General features: G+C 43.2%; 1 protein-coding gene across 1 annotated transcript in view; it reads left to right on the top strand.

Moving 5' to 3' along the window:
* OSBPL5 (oxysterol binding protein like 5) overlaps positions 1 to 18,153 on the top strand; it is a gene marked incomplete at its 3' end in the record, with an annotated part of 142,154 nt that overhangs the window by 75,538 nt on the left and 48,463 nt on the right. The window contains exons 2-4 of the mRNA XM_082000852.1: positions 2,240 to 2,396; positions 8,469 to 8,542; positions 9,574 to 9,636. Coding sequence (XP_081856978.1) covers positions 2,261 to 2,396; positions 8,469 to 8,542; positions 9,574 to 9,636 — 273 coding nt within the window. The 5' untranslated portion in view covers positions 2,240 to 2,260. The remainder of the gene's footprint in view (positions 1 to 2,239; positions 2,397 to 8,468; positions 8,543 to 9,573; positions 9,637 to 18,153) is intronic.

Genomic DNA, 18,153 nt, shown 5'->3' with positions numbered 1-18,153 from the left:
AAAATACAACAAAAGGCTCGTGGGTCAAGATAAGAACAGGGAGAGATCATTCAGCAGTTACCATCATGGGCAAAACAGACTCAACTTGGGGAAAATTAATTTAATTTATTATCAGTCAAAATCAGAGCAGGATAATAAGAAATAAAACCAAGTCTCAAAACACCTTCCCCCCACCCCTCCCTTTTTCCCCGGGCTCAACTTCACTCCCGATTTTCTACCTCCTCTCTCCCAGCAGTGCAGGGGGATGGGGAATGGGGGTTGTGGTCAGTTCATCACACGTTGTCTCTGCTGCTCCTTCCTCCTCAGGGAGAGGACTCCTCACATTCTTCCCCTGCTTCAGCATGGGGTCCCTCCCACAGGAGACAGTCCTCCACAAACTTCTCCAATGTGAGTCCTTCCCATGGGCTGCAGTTCTTCACGAACTGCTCCAGCCTGGGTCCCTTCCTCGGGGTGCCATCCTTCAGGAACAGACTGCTCCAGTGTGGGTCCCCCATGGGGTCACAGGTCCTGCCAGGAGCTTGCTCCAGTGCGGGCTTCCCATGGGGTCCTGGAGCATCTCCTCCCCCTCCTTCTTCACTGACCTTGGTGTCTGCAGAGTTGTTTCTCTAAGATAATCTCACTCCTCTCTCTGGCTGCAAATTGCTGTGCCTTTTTTTTTCCCCCTTCTTAACTATGTTACCCTAGAGGTGCTACCACCATAGCTGATGGGCTCGGCCTTGGCCAGCAGTGGGTCTGTCTTAGAGCCGTCTGGCATTGGTTCTATCAGATATAGGGAAAGCTTCTAGCACCTTCTCACAGACACCACCCTTGCAGCCCCTCACCAAAACTTACCATGGAAACCCAATACAATAAATTTAAAAAAAATTGCAAAACCTGAAGCATCGGCACTGCCTTTTACAGGGATTACCAGGGCAGAGGGAGGAACAGAGCTCAGATAAAACACAGGAGGGGAATTTCTCACAGTGGGACATGTTTGTGGCATCCCCACCCCATGCAGTGGGTGAAGCTGTGAAGGCTGAGCTCCAAGAGGCCACTGAGGGTTCCCCATTAAATTGGGGTATTTGGGCCACTGCAAGCACTGGGTGGTACTGGGAGCAGGAAGGACAGGGCAGGATGTTCTAGCCCTTGAACAGCCCATTTTCCACAAAATGCAGAATAGTGCCACACAGGTCACCTTACATGCATGCTGATCCTGCCCTCCCGAACGGCACTGTGACTCTGGGCAACTTTTTTGCCTTGCACTCCCAGTAGCCTAAAAGAGATGGGAAAACTTGGAGGCTCGTTTCAGGAAACGTGTACTATCCTAAAGGGTTTTTCTTACTGCATGAACTGTCCCCCAGAGAATCAGCAGACCTTGTGGTCTGTAATGCCCATCCAAAGGCTGAGTTAACGCTTCTTACTGCTAGCAAGAGCCCTGCCTTTGGCTGCACATGAGGAGAGAATAAAGCTTGTAACTCAGGAAGGAGACAGTCATAGTATCTGTTTGTAATGGGCAAGAAAGAACTGCTTATTGGGTGGGTATAAAAGAAACCTTTAGTTCCAGCCAGGATAGTCTAATGCAGTAGCCAAGTGGTGGGAAAGAGCACAGTATCACCAGGCAGGGAGGCTTTTGGGAAGACACATGCTGTTCTTTACCCTCACAGAACAGCAAGTTTTATCTTCTTGATCAAACTGCAAGGCTGATCTAAGTGCCATTTTAAAGAAAACCAAAATTATTTATATGTGCTGTAATTGGAAGTAAGGGCAGGAGTGACACTGGTGTTATCTCTGCTTGCTGCTCTCTATAGCCAATGCAGCTGGTCTTCCTCCATGCAACTCAGAATAACTGTTGATTTTTGCAGAGGTGGTGTAACTCTGACACCAGTGGAGTTAAATTTATGAAAGAGACTCCAAAACCTCAAAAATAAAGGGAAATTTTAGCTGCTGTGCACTGGATAGACCCAGTAAATAGCTATTATCCTTGTAGGCAGGAGGGTGTTACACTGCCTGGATTCACCAAGGAGCAGTGTCCTGCTTCCCTGCAGTTTGCAAATGCTGAGAGTCAGCAAATCAGCAATTGTAGCTTCAAACTAATATCACGTTCTTTTTTTTTTTCCTGCATAGCCTTCTGGCACTCTATAAAAAGATCTGGCACACTTCATAGGACTAGGGCGGCTTTGAAGCAGCGGAGTTATCTGAGTGTGAAACTTTGATTTCCTGTGTCTTGAAATGAACTGTTATTTCTATCTTTCCTTTTCAGAAAACCCCCACAGCTCATGCCATGAAGGAGGAGAACTTTCTTCGTCGCAGGTTCTCCCTCTGTCCGGCCTCATCCACCCCTCAGAAGGTCGATCCTCGCAAGCTGACACGCAATCTGTTCTTCGGGGCCGACAATGACATCTACCCACTCAGCCCAGGTTGGTTTCTGGTGTGTCAGTGCAGAAAGGAGTATGTCTCAGGTGCATGACTGCAACTAGATATTTTAGCATGCTGCCAAGAAACAGAGAGTAACAGGTTAATGTGAAAGAGGGAGAGAAGCTGTTGCAACACAGGTATTACTGGATCCCAGACAGTGCTGCTTTCATGGTGCTATTGCCTTTCATTGCCATTTTCTTAAGCGGGGACGGAGAGCATCAGAGTTGGGGTTCGTAACCGTTTGAACGCTGCACAGCCTCACATACCAAAAATGATTAATGTTTTCAGGTTCTTCCACTTTGAGGTGCTTGATGTGTTTCACCCTAAGCGTTGGACTCGTTTAAGATTTACTGGCCCCATTTGCAGACGTTTAGTATCAGATTTCCCTGTTCAGACTTGAAGCCCAGGATAAATATTACAAGAGCAGACTTTCTGTGGTTAATGTTCTGTAAATACCTACAAGCACTACTGGTACCAGGAATCTTGACAGGTTGCAGTGAATGGCAGACTGGTTTTAAGTGTTCTTTTTACATCTTTTTTGCTTTGAATTTCCTAGCACCCTTTTTGAAGGAAATAGAGCTTATTTTATTGTTTCAGAATTTGTTGTTCACAATAAACATTCAAGTCTTTCCTCGATTGCTGTCTGCAAACAATGCTTCAGTTCTAGGCTGTAAACAAGTGCTTCAGGGAACAGTCACAAGTTTGTGGAACTGTCATTTGCAGCTGCCATGTCAGTGTTAAATAATCAAACCTCACAGCACCTTCATGAGCTCTCAAAACACTGAAATCTAAAGAACATAGCATCTGTCAAAAGGTTTCACTGTTCATATAGATGTAACACCTGACGGACTCTCTGGGCTTTGCAGATGTAGAGCAAAACCAGGTCTGGGTTTCCTGAGCTAATTGTTTTTAAGTGCAAAGCTTTCATGGGCTTCTGATTTCACAGGTATTTCTATTTGTGGGTGTCTTCTTCAAGGCAATGGGGAGCCTATTTTCAGCAGTGCTGACTAATGCTGGCTGTCACTGAGGTCTCTGGAAGCTTGAACAACCTTTTGGTAATCAAATTGAAAACAACTTAAAATGGGACACCTAAAATCTCATACATTTCAAACCGGTAGGGACTTCTGAACAGCTAGCTGCACATAAGTACAGCTTGTATGGTAAGTAAATAGCTGTTTCACTTCTGCTATCCTTGGGAGCTGAAGGGATGATTTTACAGGCTGTAGTCACTTTCCCTTGCTTTGGGGAGCTGGAGAGCCATGGCTTAGGGTTTGCCAATTCTTCAGTTCTTACCAGCATTTTCAGTGCTAAAAAAGTTACAGACTTCCTCACAGAGGTATTTCAGTGCTATAATCTCTCAGAAACCAGGGAAAGTTGAGGGTTTCAGCATGGAGGAGGTAGCTGGAAGAGTTGGTCTCTTCCTCAGCTTTCCCTATCACCTTGTTTGTCCTTGATCCCTGCTGGCAGCCAGACCAAGCAGCCTTTGCTGGGCTTAGCAGAACAAGTGCCTTGAGCCATGCTGGAGCTTTTGTTCTGCTGGGCAGTTCTCCTGAGTTACCTCCAGCACGGGCATCAGCAAGAGCGGTAGCCCTCTGTATTGCAAAGGAAGAGCATAGGCCAAAGAGGTTTGTAAAGGAGAGAATATCCCTTTTAAGCAAACAAGTTACTGCTTCAGCCAAGGATTTTATTGCAGAGAGTCTGGGTTTTTGTCTATCCTTAGGTTTTTTTTTTTAATCCATTAATTTCTTTCATGGTCTGTACAGACCTGCCTTGTCTCTTTGTTTTCCTCACACTTCCCTTAAGAAGTAACTGTCATTCCTCATGTTCAGTTGCCATTTCCTGTGGTGGGCTGTCTTTTCGCTCCTTTGCTGCTGCTTCTGCCTCGTTTTCCGCTCAGCCTTGTGCGCTTCCCCTCACCTTCTCCCATCCCTTTGAAGGATGCTGCTATGACGCTGGATAATCCAGAGGTCTATGTCCATAAGCTGCATCCCATATTTGTCTGTCCCACATTTTTCTCTGTTGTTTTACATGAACTTTCAGTTCCTGAAGCTTTTCCAGTGGTCTGTGTTTTGCTGCCCGACCCCAGCTGATTTTCTTTATAAGGACACTGAGCTGATGGTGTTGGGTGGGTGCTGTGGGCAGTGCGGGCAGCAAAGCCCAGTGATTTCCTGCCAGGAATTTGGTGGGTTGTGAGGTGGCTGGAGCTGCAGGTATCACAGGACCAACACCTAGGATTAGCCCTCCAGCAACAAAGGTGTGCAAGTAACTAATTCAGTGAGAAGGGAGTGACAGACTTTACACTTCAGGCAAGCTACACTATGAAGATTCAGTTCAACAAGAGGATTTTTTTTTAAAGGAAACATAGGAAATGCAGAGGGCACTATCTGAAATAACACTTTGGACTTTTGGCCTCTTGCTTGCATACAAAGATGCTATTGATCCTGGTAACTAAAAGAAATTTGAGGAAGACTTTTTCTTTTTATAGGAAGTTCACAAACTAGAGAGGCATGAATTCATGTTCCTTGCCCTGCCTGTCTTTCACTTAGCAATAAGGAGAGAGAATCTTTCTCTATTTTCTTTTTCAGAGGGTAGGAAATTTATTCGGGGAGTAGCTAAGAGAAGTTTTAGAGAATCTCCCTTTTTGACTAGCCTGTGAGATCACAGTGGCTTTAAGTAAACATTTAGATTAGCCTATCTGCATCCTCAGAGGTGCACTGTCATGAATATGGGAATTTTACTCTGATTGGTAGAGACATGGAACTAAATTTCAGTCTGGAGTACACATTGGGCCATGTGGATGATATTTACAGCAGTAACAGATTTTATTCTCGGTAGTTTTGCCACACATCAGAGCCTGTGTTTCCTCTTGGATACCTTATCAGAAAACCTATAAAATAATAGTTCATGCTGCGTGGAGCTAATCATGAATTCCTCAATAACCCAGTAATTTTGCTTCCCGTTATCATTGATCAGTCGTACTTGCTGTATCATTCTTTATAAAGGGAAAGGCAAATGCACCTGTAGGATTGATGCCCACCAGAAACCCAAAGGAAAGGAATAGTTACTGTTCTGGAAAGGAGGTAAATACTTATTTTTCCTGTGCATGACAGCAATGGGATAAAGGAAGGTACCAGTAATTCTACTCCGTAACTGCAAGAGTGGTGTGTTGGCAGTTTTCTTCATGGTGTGGTGAAGGCTACTTCCATAAGCACCACTGATTCCCTTCCTAAACTCTTTTACTTTATTTGGTGCAAAACTTCTGGGCTACTTTGTGGAGGACCCTTCTTTGCATGCCCTGCTAGCAGCCAGCACTTTAAGTCAGGAGAGGTTCAGTTCTATTTCTGTTGAGGGCGTTATGTTTTCTTGATCAGGGAGATAAGAATTTCAGCTTCCATAGCCGGTTAATATTTAGCTTCTTTTATGTTTTTATGTGGTTTCCTATTTATTTTCTCGCGGTGGCTATGACTGTTGTGCTATGTGTGGGACTCTTGCTTTTGGGCTTTCTGTGCACTTAATTATGTGCAGGTTTTTGAGAAACTTGCACATTGTTTCAATGAAGTTTGCTTTCCAGACAAGGGCTGGCTCTCTCCTTCCACATGGCTGCAGCAAGTCTGCTTGAGACAGACAGCAAAGATAGCTCTCCTCCAAAAAACAACCTTTCACTCACAAGTGCCAGTAGGCTTAATGAGTTTGGCATAAGAAACCAGTATATGCTGCTTCATAAACATACATTACGAATCCTTGTAATTGATATGGTAAGAGTGAACAGTTGCATGTTCCCATTTTTCATGATATTCTGTGAGCAGGATGGTCCAGAACCTCAGGAACAAATCTCATTGTTCAGGTGCAAAGCCTTTTAACTGTGTTACTGAGAGAGGGCAGAAATCTCTCATGTCCAGGCTTTTTGTATGGATACCAGCTTGGAGTTAAGCTTGCTTTAAGAAATGAGACATAATAAAAATGGATGTGAATTCTGTTGTGCTGATAGACGCCGTTCCCTCGGAGCAGGCAGCAGCTGATTCCCATTAACTTTACTTGAACTTTTAGACCATATGTTACTTTCCCATACATGCGCAGAAAAAACTTCGTGGGAAACAAGTGCAGCAGCTACATGGCTTTGTGAGTGTATTCCAGCCTCCTCTGCCTCTGTCGAGGAGAGTGGGGGCTTTAGAGAGGAAAGCACCATCAGAGAAAGAGAAGGTATGGAGATACAGGTCCTAATCCATCCACAGCAGTGCTTGTGGCCATCCCACTTGTCACAGTGGCACAAGGGGACTGTCAAATATCCAGCCACTTGGGATTTTCTCCTGCCCACGGACATTAGGTTTCCAAGTGCGTTACCTAGGGCGCACGGAGAGGAGTGACAGTTACGAAACTAGGTTGCACTGCCTTCCTGTGTAACTGTGTAGGTCCTTCTTCTGCTTCAGTTCCCCACATGAGCAACGAACGTGCTGTCCCTATTCTCCTAGGCATGGAAGTGTTTGCTTTCTGTGTCAGCACGGCTGCATACACGTGGCACAAGTGCAGCACTGTGCCACAGGGGGAGAAACGCATCTGAAACCCTCACCACCCTTAGTCACCATGTGGAAAGTTGAACTCCTTCTAGGGACAATTGTCCCACAAAGCTTTTTGTTAAATTTAAGAGTTGATACACCAAACTGACTGGTAATACCTGTAAAAAGGGCATGTTTTTTGTCCTGTCTCTTTATCAGTGAAATCCTGGAAGCACAGTTGTAGTTCCAGTTATAATGGGACATGCATGTTCTCTTACATGTCCCATGATGTAAGTGCAGAACATGGCCCTGAGGATATTTAACTTTCACTAAGCTTCAGTGACTGGCTTTTCTAATGTTGCTTAGCTTCTTAAATGTCTGCTCTGAAAACTCCAGAAGAAGTTGTGGCTTCTGACAGATCTGCGACAACTTCTGCTGACTTCAGAAGAATCAGATTTTCCCTTGCTGGTTTTGGATTTGGTGGTGTTTCCAAGACTGGCCCACACCGTGTTTAAAAACATTTTTAACAGTTCCCATGTTTGTAGTGTGCTACAAGTGGATTATATTTCACTGTCTCATTGGTCTTTACTGCATGCAGTATTCTGAAGCTCTGATTGCTAACAATTTTGGGAAGAAAACTACATTGCAACAGGATAACAATGACTGTCTTGGCACTAAAAAGCTAGTCTCATGAGATGCTTTTTTTTTTCTTTTTTTTTAATGGAAGCTCTATCCTTTCCTTTAGTCTAAGGACATGATTGCATTTGGCAAAAAGAACAGAATTTGTCATTACATTATATTGCTTGGACTAGGACTACACACACTCAATAGTATATAATGTGTCTAATGTACTGCAAGTTTAGTATATTTTGGTAGTGGAAATATATCTCTACAATGATTGGAAAATGTCACATTGTTCATAAATACTACTTGTTAATTGAAAATGTTTCTTTTTTTTAACAAATAACTTGGTCAGAAGACATTGATCTTTCGCAGGGTTTTGTTGTTTTTTTTTTACTAATTATGTCTAGATGCTGTTCTGTCTTCTGTAACGTTTTATGACCATGGTTATTATTTGTCAAACAAAGCATGCTATCAAGTGCATCTGTGTATAGTTGCCAGATACTGACCAAGGAGGATAATGTATTGAATAGCTGCTTATTAACTGAATTCCATTTTGTATTTGCGTTGAATGAGGCATGGGGTATGTAAGAAAAGAACAGACTGTGGTAATGTAATTAAAGACTGCATCATAATGCAGACACAGAAGGGAGCTGATTAAAGATGCATAAGCAACCTTACTTCTGTTTTTTTTCCAGCCTTCATATGCTGGACTTTACAACCACCATGTTGGGTTACCACGGTGTTTTCAGACCTAACTTTTAAGCAGTACTTGTTGTGTAGCCCAAACATGTGGATCCAGGCTATTTCAAGCTCTGCAAGATCCCTCTGTGATCCTGGTGTGCCCGCTCCTGCTCATGATATCTTCTCTTGCTTGCTGTTAGCAGTAGCCCTTCTAACGCCATGAGTAGCATTTTGCACAGAATTTCTCTGTTTCTGAATCACATTTGTTTGTTGCAGGCAAAGACGTGGAAGGGAACAGCCCATCAGCACTGAAAGATGAGACACCACAGACTCCAAACTCCATTAGTAAGGTACTGTGGGATAGGGATCCCATCCCTAGTCTTGCTTTTATTTCTTCTCAGGCTGTTATTAATCATCCTTGTTTTTTTTTTTTTAAGTCATTGAGAAAGCCTCTCCCTCTGATCCTGCAGGAACTGTGTATGCATGTTTTGAGAGAAAGAAAATGAATGTTTTTGCATGGATGGGATAACAGAGAAGCCCACACTTCCCTCGGACTGATAGCATCTACTGCAGAAGAACGCTGTTTATTTGGGCCTCATTTGGCAGTGTAATTAGATATGAATAATTATGGTTGAAAGGTTGATTTTGCCAGCAGAGGTGTCTCCTCCTGTTCCTGATCAGCAAGGCAATCATAAACCTTAATTGTTTTGGAAAAGAAAGCTGTAATATTTAGTGTAGTGCATAGCATCTGAAACTGAGTCGACATCCTGGGAGAGAGCTCTGGGAATTGGTATAACAATAGAGGAGCACAAACTGAGCAACATTTCCTGAACGCAACGTTTCAATCCAGCCTGTTATGGAGAGGTAAAACTGAATCTAAAGACCTTGGATCTGGGTGTTCAAAACCTGACTCTGAGTGCCTAGGTTTGATTTCCTGTAGAGATGGAATCAACCTTATAAATTAGACCTGTCTTTGAGATTCATGTACGGGATTTTTTTGACTGCAGCTCCCTAACATGTTTCTGGAGGGTAACTAGAAATAGAAGCAAGGCCTGTTAATAAATTTTTAACTAAATTTATTCAACTATGAGGCTATAAATTGCAAATGACACCAGCTGAAATGAATATAACATGAAGGAAGCAGCTGCAGACAAGTGATTTCTTATAATACATGAAAATAGGCTCTGTGTCTTCAAATACATTTGGCTGTGCTTGCCTGAAGCTTGCAGGTTTTTCTGCCGGGATGCCTTGGCAGAGGTCAGCACAGGGAGATGGTAATGAGAGGAGCTTTGGGACTATGCACCAAGAGCTTGTGTACATGTCCTCTGCTATTGGTTAGAACCTGGAAAGTTGCAAACCGACCTTGGTTTTACTTTTTTAGGCAGGTTCCTCATGGGAACCCAGCCTCCCACTTATTCTGGCAGTGGAGAAGCCCAAGGACCAGGTAACTGCATCCAGGGCTTTGTTTTAAAACTAGATGTTTTGCATGCCTTACAAGGAGTGGTGTTGAATTCCCAATGACTCGGGAATGTAAAGAAGGAGGACATTTTCTGGACAGGACAGCTCAGAGCACTAAAATGCTCTCTGAAAGAGAGGTTGATTTCTGAGATGCAGGGTGAACGCAAGAGTAGGAATGTATTTATGAGAGGTATCTGGATGAGAGCATGGCCCAGCTGTGTTTTCCCAGCCTCAAGATGCTTTGCTACTTAGTCTCCTACAGGTGTGTTTTTGAAAGGAGAGGTACCCTTGGAAGATTTGGGTGCCCACCTAGGTTTCTGCCATGCTTTGTGTGCACCTGGGAGATGCTGGTGGGTCTCTCCTTGACAGTGTCAAGGAGAGGTAAGAGAAAATGCACAGCGTAAAACAACTGCATCAGATTTGTATTTCAAAACAAAGGGGGATCTGAACCTGGACACGAGCTTTGCTTTCACCAACCCAAGACCTTAGTTTTACAACAGCCAAAATTCCTCTGAAACACCAATGGACTAAAAACAGGTATCAGGACCCCAAAACACCAAGCTTCAACTTGCCTACTCACATGCAGGGTTGCAGGCAATTGCTTTGGCTACTGAATGGGCCAGAGCTAGCTTTTTCTTAACTGCCTGAATGTTCTGCTTAGACACATGATGTTTGGTTCAGAGACTTTCCTCCTCACTGGACCTGTGCTGTCGTGCCTGTCATTCTCATTTCACTTTCACAGAATCACAGAATCACAGAATCACTAGGTTGGAAAGGACCTTTAAGATCATCAAGTCCAACCATTAATCCAAAACCACCATGTCCCCTAAACCATGTCCTGAAGTGCCACATCCACACGTTTTTTGAACACTTCCAGGGATGGCGACTCCACCACCTCCCTGGGCAGCCTGTTCCAATGCCTGACCACCCTCTCAGTGAAGAAATTTTTCCTAATATCCAATCTAAACCTCCCCTGGCGCAACTTGAGGCCATTTCCTCTTGTCCTATCACTAGTTACTTGGGAGAAGAGACCAACACCCTCATCGCCACAACCCCCTTTCAGGTAGTTGTAGAGAGCGATAAGGTCTCCCCTCAGCCTCCTCTTCTCCAGACTAAACAACCCCAGTTCCCTCAGCCGCTCCTCATAAGACATGTGCTCCAGACCCCTCACCAGCTTCGTTGCCCTTCTCTGGACACGCTCCAGCACCTCAGCATCCTTCTTGTAGTGAGGGGCCCAAAACTGAACACAGTATTCAAGGTGCGGCCTCACCAGTGCCGAGTACAGGGGCACAATCACTTCCCTGCTCCTGCTGGCCACACTATTCCTGATACAGGCCAGGATGCTGTTGGCCTTCTTGGCCACCTGGGCACACTGCCGGCTCATGTTCAGCCGGCTGTCAACCAGCACCCCCAGGTCCCTTTCCGCCGGGCTGCTCTCCAGCCACTCCTCCCCAAGCCTGTAGCATTGCATGGGGTTGTTGTGGCCAAAGTGCAGGACCCGGCACTTGGCCTTATTAAACCTCATACAGTTGGCCTCTGCCCATCGATCCAGCCTGTCCAGGTCCCTCTGCAGAGCCCTCCTACCCTCCAGCAGATCAACACTCCCACTCAGCTTGGTGTCATCTCCACTTTGCTTGGCTTTGCTGTGCTGTACACTACCTTGGTCTTCTCCAGCTGCGTAGCTTTTCTTCTGTCTTGCTTTGCATTGTGAAATGTCTTGTACCTTAAAAATTTAGGCAAACTGGTAATCAGTTTGCTTAATACTTCATTTTTCACGTCCACTCAGCCCTAAGGCTATAAAATGAAACCTTGCTGTCAGGTGTCCAGAACTGTAAGTAGGGAACTGTCACAGTATTTCAGTTTAAAAATAAATAGCGATTCCACCTACTTGAACCAAAGGAAAGAGTGTGTGCTAATTGGGTCATGTTTAGATTCCTGATAGCTGAGGGGAAATAATTTTTAGAAACCAAACTGTAGGGTGTGCAGTTTTAATTAATGGATTCAAAAGTAAATGTTCTAGGTAACAGATCCGTGCCATAAATACTTACCCTTCTTTTGGCACCTTGAATACAACAAACCGTGTTGGAAATCGGTGTTCCTTCAGCAGCACTATTTTGATACACACCACATTGACTCTTTTCACCCAGTAATGAGAAGCAAAGGAAAGCCAGTCAAGTGTTTTGGTCCTGGCACTGGGGCTCAGGGGACCTCGAAATCCCAGCTCTGACTTGTAGTCCCTGCATTTCTCCAGGCAGGTTAGTTGCATTTCTGTTTCACATCTTCATCAGTGAGGTGGAAATGGTTCTACATTTTGTTCACCCAGGCCATATAAACACTGCATGATGGAGGAGGCTGCAGGTGTCCCAGGTTAGTAGACACCAAGCAGAATATCTCATAAAACCCCTATAAACATCTGTGAACTTGTGAGCTGTCAAACCATTTAATTGCGACCACACTACCCTGTGCCTGAGCTCATAGATGGACTGCTAGTCTATGTCTAAGGTGTGAACACATCCCAATTGTCCTATCTGTACAGACAGTAAAATACTTGAGGTTGGAACATTTGCTTTCAGTGTGTTTGTGCAGTTCTTAGCAATATATATTTCTGATTTCAGTTGTGACTTCTCACCCCAAATTTTATTAAAGCAAATTTAAGGCACAGTTCAGCTATGTATTACATTGCTAACCTTCCTGAAGTGTATTTTCTCCTATTTCATTTTTCAAGTGGAGTCTCTTTCATCTCCTTTTTTGAGGGGAAAAAAAATTATTAGCTTATTTATTTCAGATTGTTTGTCATATTATTTTCTTTCTTTTTTAGAGCCCTTTAGCCTTGTTTTCTGGGACCAGTGCTCATAGTGGGGTGTGAAAGTATCACAGAACTGTGTCTAAACCTCAAGCTTGTCTCTGCAGCCAGGTAGTACAGTTAGCACATGCCTGATAGTGACAGGAGATGCCTTTCTCTCATTTTGTGCCTCATTCATCACTGTTAGCATCCTTCAAGGCACCTTTTATTGCAGTATGCAGTGTTGCATTTTCTCTTTCTTCCCTTCCTGTGCTTACCTATTTATTTTACTGTCTGGAGAGCAGCTGGGGTCTTCTGGTACACATGCAGAGCCCACAAAGAATTGGAGTGTACTTTAAGGGATAGTCCAAAAACTCTTGAAGCTGGCGCTCAGTAGTACCTCATTCTTTTCAGTCCCAGACTAATGCCACAATGAAGTCTAAAATTACCACATTGTAGGAGTGTGGCTGTTGCGTGCACAGCTATATGACATATGGGAGGGCAAAGCTTAGATTGCTTTGTTCATCATGAATATGTTTTTCCACATGCCTGAATTCATCAAGTCTTCAGTGTGTGATTTGTAATCTTAAATATGAATCTAAGTGCCTGCTAGAAATTTATTTTAGCTGCAAAATAGTTTGAAACAGCTCATACTGATCTCATACTTGAGATATAAGCTACAACTCCCATGCTGTCTCAAGCTCATTCTTTTAGATACATGAATCATGCTCTTAACCTCTGAGTCAATTCCAGCCATGGTTATATTTGGTACTATCATAAAAAATCATTCACAACTCTTGCAACCTACAAGTATACCTTTCCCTCTGTTCTCCCTTAGCCAGCAAACCTAGGAATCAGTTGTCAGAGAGATGCAGATATGTTGCAGGCATCACTTTGGAGAGGCTCAGGAGCAAAATGTCCCCTGTGTGTGCTAAACACAGCTTGATAAGAGAACCTGGCCCTTCCAGGTGGTGTTATGCCTAACTGGACCCTTGCTGGCTTTTCATTACCATGCTTGATGCTGTCTGTTGTGGATGGAATTATTTTGGAGCTAGATGTCTCTGTCAATACTTGCACTCAGTTCCTGTTCCCTGGCTCAGGCACCTTGCTTCTTCAATTCCACGTGCAGCATTTCAGAGTAATCACTGTTGTCCACAGAGGGCTTTGCAGCTGATTTCAAGTGAGCAGAGATGCAGCCTGGAGTATCCTGGTAAATGGCATAGAAGAGGGGTGGGATTTTGCACTGAGAGGTGGGAAACATGGGGCATCCCTAACTTACGCAGGTGCAAACAAGCCCTGAAACTCCCAGAGGGGAACATAGACAGTAGTCACTGTTGACTTACAGAAATGAAGTCTCAAAGTTGATAACACTGGGTAAGCCACAGTAGTACTATTATGTCACCTTAGGTCACTGGTGATCATAATTCCTTACTCCAATGTTTCTGATGGGGAAGATGAGGATAAATGGAGGTGCTAAAATTGAAATGATTTATTAAACAATTTAGCAAAACGTATTTTAAGCTGAAAGTCCAATTGATTTTCACTTCTCACTTTCTTGTTTTGTTTAAACTCAGCCTAGGAACAAAAGCTGTACCTATAGCTAGAGGGGAAAGCAAAGCTTTGCTTCAGATTTCTGTTTAGCACTACAACTGTATCAGTCGTGAAACAGCATCTTTCTCAGTGTGCAACTTCCCATCTTGCCTAGAATGTTCTTTAAGTGTTCTAAACTTGCAGAACGTTCTCCCCATGAAAGGCACACTTAAATGATTATATAGAAATCCCGCAAGGTTTGTGACTTTTTCTTTAATTACTATAATCCAATGCAATGGAGCAAAGCATTCCACTAAACAGTAGTATAACTTGATATTTGGAGTTGCTTGGATAGCTGAATTTCACCAGTGATTTTCCCCAGATATTGCTGTCATGTCAGCTATTTATTGTATGGGCTTTTCAATTTATGCTAATCATTGTGCTACTTCAGTATTACAAACAGTTGCTGTGTCTTTGTAACATTATTGAAACAAGAGGGATTTTTTTTATTCCATACTATGAAGTTTTAGGGGAAAATTATTCAACTTGCTGTAAAGCAGCATATTGATTGAAGGGTAATCTTTTCTAATGCAAAGCTTGTTTGTCAGTAAGAATCGTTTCACTGACTCTACTGTGCTTTGGATGAGCTGTTAATTCACAACAAAATAAAAAAGTTTTAAAAAAGAACTGCTTATAGTAAACTGAAAACAAAATATCTGTGAATATACACACCAGTATCAAGAAGCTCTTCGCTTCTAATGTTAAACCCAGCTTTTCTATAGTGTTTATGCCTCTTCAGGAACTTTCGTTTCTTTTCTTTTATTTCTGCAGTGATACAGATCTGTAGCAATTATATGTGAAAAAGATACTGGAGAAATTACATGTGAGCAAGGATGTGTCTCCCATGTGATGACTATTTTTGCTTTTGTGAAACATGACTTATGACCCCAGCTACTTTTGTTCTGCCTTCAAATTCCCATCTGATTTTACCTTTTTCTCACGTGAATGCAAAGAATTAAAAAGAGCAACTTGTAAGATGACACTGCTGTTAACATGTAGACCACAGCTTGAGAATGACTTTATTTAAATGTTTCTGACTTGGAATAATTCTGTCTATTTGTCTCTCATTACATATTTTTTGTGTTCATCCCATGCAGCAAGGATTACTTGTGCTAAACAACGGGATATTCTTTTGCTGTTATCCAAGGCACAGCATGCTGATGGGATGGCATCCCCCACACCAGCCTCGATCCCAAACTGTTTTTCTGTGAAATGATTTGGTTCCTCTTGGAAATGAAGTCACTAAAAAGACACTGGATCAGAATAGCACTATTGTGAGAAATCTGTATGCTTTCTTACAAAGCCTAGCAGAAAAGTGTAAGGGTATTGTGATAGCTGCTAACAGTCAGCACTGGATCTCCAGAGCTACATGGCTGAGATGAAAGCCAACAGAAAGTTAACAGGGATAAAAAGTGTGTCTCTGACTACAGTACAGCCCATCATCAGCCAGCAATGTCATCACTCAGTCCTGGAAAGGACAGATCTGATTAGAGAACTAAAGAGGGACAACAATTTCCTACCCCTGCAAGTGCTGCTGCATGCCTGGTTAAAGTTTTTGTCTTCCTTACAATTATGAGAACCAGTATATGGAAAACATATTTATTGCTCTCTTAGAATATTCCAGTGGTTTTTTTAATTTTAAAAAGGACACCAATTCCCTACTCTCCCATTGTACAAAGTCTCATCTCTGGTTAATATTGTTCACATGTTGCTGCAGAAAGAGGGGGTCAAATTCTGATACCCTGCACAAGCATTATCCCAGTGTCCTTGAAAGATTTGCTGTGATGACAAATGGTTTCTCTTAGTTTTCTGCCAGGCTGAGGAAGGCAGTGCAATAGAAGGACATCGTTAAAAGCTCTTGACGTGTCTTAATGATGTAAGGCCCTGCTGTGTCTTAGGGATCTCTAGAGCTGATGGCCCAGATTTACTGAATCTTATATATGCCACGCTATCTGTCACACAGCTGGTATGTCACAGTTTTTGGGACATGGCAGCACAGATACTTATTTTCCTGTGCCTAGAAATTCTTACACAGGCAGTGAGGGACTTACACTACTACTTCTTTCTTACCCATTCTTAAGCCTGTCTTAGTGTTCACCATCCCTGTGGCTGTGTTTCCCTTTACAGGCAAGGTTAGCAAATTCAGCATGTCTGGACATAGCTCAGACATGGGGGAGGCAGTGCCTGAAGGAAGCAGCACAGTGGTTCAGGAGCGCACCGCAGCAGCCTCCAAGGCTGTTAATTCAGCTGCTTTGACCAAGTGAAAGACGAAGTTTGTAATGATTTCAGACAAGTTTCACTTTATTTATTTGGGTCCTAAAGGCTACGGAGATTATTGCTTCATCTGTTGTGTGCTGCAGCTTTATAACATGCATAGCAGTGTCGGCTAGCGTCGGGCGTGCGGTGTCCCTGGTCATGGAGCTACAAGTCAGCTCTCCTGAAGAGGCAGAATCAATGCCTCTCTGTGTAAACATCCCACATTTGAAGTCTTGTGGTTCTTTAACTCTATTTTTAGCATGACCCAGAGAGATGCTGAGGAGGAGGCAGATGTGTCTGGTAGAGCAGTGAAAGTGCCTCTGTCTGGGTTAATGCCAGTTGCCAATGAGCAGTGGGTTTAGGGCTCACGTTTGCATGGTTTGAGGATGTTGGAAGCCTTTCTGAATTCATCATCAAGTACATTTCCTTGAGCCAAGTGATCTTAGGGGCCAAGATTTTATTCTTTTTATAATTGCTAATATGCAGTTGTCTAGACAACAAGTGACTGTAGCTTGTTTTAATTAGTAAGCAAAAAGCATTCATTATATCCTGATGCTCTGCAGACACCTGCACAGGATTTTGTAGAATCTTGGGGACATCTCTGCTTTTTCTGCTTCTCACACTGGCTAATGAGGAATAGCACGCAGTGTTTCTCTCTGTGGCTGGAAGGAGTGAAATTGTCAATAAACAGTTACCTCATAGTTGTATCTCAAGGACAGGACATTCTTCCTGCTAATTGGGAGAAAGGGGGAGAATTCTTCTGACCGGTTTCAGAGGACACGTCTTGAGTCATGAAAGCATAATCTCCTAATAATTGCAAAGGATTCTTGCTCAGAGACATTTAAGCACGTAGAAATGCTTCCTCATAAAGAAAAGCTTATAGCATAACTCCCAAATGTCTACCACTGCCCTTTGAAATGTGACAAAGACCCTGTGGGCACAATTCTCTGCTCAGCCATCGTATCTGTGCAGTGGTCCCCACCGTAAATCTTGTGTTTTTATAGTGAAGTCCCTTGTGCAGAAATACAAAATATGCATCAGAGATTGCTTTGTGGGTGGAGGAGGCAGGTTTAACTTTCTATTAAAACAAAAATTACAAATATTGAATAGCTTGCAGGAGCCCAGAGCTGGCATTTTCTTTGAATGGATCCAGTGTCAAGTTGATTTTTAAACTGCCAGTAATATCAGGGACTTGACTGATCTTTATGTGCCATCATAGAGTTTTCATTTCTCTATTTGTTCTTAAGAGTCAAGTGTACTTTTGTTTTTAGTGAAAGACTACTATAAGGGTATGTGAGAAGAAGTAATAGGTTCTACAGTGACCCCGACTCTGTTGCAAATGGCACCTTCTGCCCCTAATTTCTAATCCTGCATCATCCAGAAAGAGTTTTGCACCTTTTTCTCCCATTTTTGCTCCTGCCACAGTCTCCGAAGCATAGTTGATGGCCTGTTTGCTGTTATCTGATCATGCATTTGCGTGTTTTTTTCTGTCGTGTGAAAAGGGCTGATACGGCTGCCATTAAATATTTTCCTGTTCACACTAACTTTCAGCATGGTTCATGGCTGCAGTAGCTGGAGAGGCTTCTGTGTCACGGGGAGGGAAAAAGAAAGTGGGTCTCTCAAAACTGAAGGCTCTGTAAAACGATTACATCAACTCATGACATACAGGAAAGAGATTTTGAGAGCTGAGTGCGTTTGTTTCATGTCATAGCAGTGAATTTAGAAATGGGAACTATACTTGATACTTTTTTCCCTTAGTACAGCTCATTTTTTTGTCCGACCCATTAAATCAAGGTGGCCAGGGGCTGAGCTTTTTTATAAAACTGCCATGCACAAGTGTGAGAGACAGTGCCTGACCCCAAAAGATCACAGTCT

This window comes from Phaethon aethereus (genome assembly GCF_964289735.1).
Source record: "Phaethon aethereus genome assembly, chromosome: 5".
In the NCBI taxonomy this organism is placed as follows: domain Eukaryota; kingdom Metazoa; phylum Chordata; class Aves; order Phaethontiformes; family Phaethontidae; genus Phaethon; species Phaethon aethereus.
The sequence above is the reverse complement of the archived record's forward strand: the minus strand, read 5'-3'. Positions and strand labels throughout refer to the sequence as shown.